This window comes from Manacus vitellinus, unplaced genomic scaffold, assembly GCF_001715985.3.
Source record: "Manacus vitellinus isolate BGI_N305 unplaced genomic scaffold, ASM171598v3 scaffold_2771_pilon, whole genome shotgun sequence".
NCBI lineage: Eukaryota > Metazoa > Chordata > Aves > Passeriformes > Pipridae > Manacus > Manacus vitellinus.
This window is the reverse complement of record NW_021940018.1, coordinates 1-1,170: the sequence shown is the minus strand read 5'-3', so window position 1 is coordinate 1,170 and position 1,170 is coordinate 1. Positions and strand designations below refer to the sequence as shown.

General features: G+C 52.1%; 1 protein-coding gene across 1 annotated transcript; it reads right to left on the bottom strand.

Moving 5' to 3' along the window:
- Nucleotides 1-169: 169 nt before the first annotated feature.
- LOC115307554 (pre-B-cell leukemia transcription factor 1-like) lies at nt 170-793 on the bottom strand (the record flags this gene model as incomplete). The annotated part of the gene is made up of 2 exons (XM_029960445.1): nt 170-399; nt 658-793. Coding segments are annotated over 2 exons (331 nt in total), but the record flags the coding sequence as incomplete, so codon positions are not given.
- Between the last annotated feature and the right edge of the window lie 377 nt (nt 794-1,170).

Below are 1,170 nucleotides of genomic sequence, written 5' to 3'. Positions count from 1 at the left end.
GGGTTCTCAGGAGGGATAACTGGGGTTCTCAGGAGGGATAAGCAGGGTTCTCAGGAGGGATAACTGGGGTTCTCAGGAGGGATAATTGGGATTCTCAGGAGGGATAAGTGGGGTTCTCAGGAGGGATAATTGGGGTTCTCAGGAGGAATAACTGGGGTTCTCAGGAGGGATAACTGGGGTTCTCAGGAGGGATAACTGGGGTTCTCAGGAGGGATAACTGGGATTTGGCAGCCCTGGCTCACCCGAGTTCGGCGTCGAGGGGGAGTTGCCCTGGTTGCCCTGGGCCACCACGTTGGTCGCGTCCACGGCGGTTTTGGCAGCGTAAATATTGGCTTCTTCCTGGAACTTCCCCATGTTCTTCTTGTAGCGGATTCTTTTGTTCCCAAACCAGTTGGAAACCTGGCGGAGACACAGCCCGGGCTGAGCACTGGGGCAAAACAGTCCCTTTTCCACAACATTTGGGATTTTCCAGCCAAGGGGGGTTTGAAACAAGGCTTCGAGCAAGAAATAGCCAAGATTAAACCCTGTTTAAACCGGAGCCTGTCTCAGTTTAAGGGCCAATAACTAAAACCTGCTGCTAAAAAATGATAAAAAATGATCAAATTACTGTCTGAGGGGGAAAAAAGGTGCCTTGCACTCGGGGAAAGCTGCTCCCACCTGGGACACGGTGATGCCCCCTTTCTTGGCGAGCTCCTCTTTGGCCTCTTCACTGGGGTAGGGGTTGCTCAGGTGTGAGTAAAAATACTCATTCAGCACTTCCGTGGCCTGTTTGCTGAAATTGCGCCGTTTACGCCTAAAAAACCACAGAACAAAGGAGTCATTTCTGTTGAATGGGGTTTTAAGGGACCTGCTGGGGCGTCTGGAGGCCTTTCTTCCCTCTGAAACACCTTTGGTCGGGAGGAGAACGGGGGGATCGAGGGGATGAAGGTTTTGTTAATTGAACTAAAATTAAATTTATTCACGCCAAAATACCATCTCTGCCCACAGGGCCCGGGACTGTGGCCCTGCCCCAGCAGTTACACTGTGGAATAAGTCCATTTGTATCTCACATTCCCACTCTCTCCCACAGGGCCCGGGCCGTACCCCAGCAGTTACACTGTGGAATGAGTCCATTTCTATCTCACATTCCCACTCTCTCCCACAGGGCCTGGCCGTACCCCAGCAGTTACA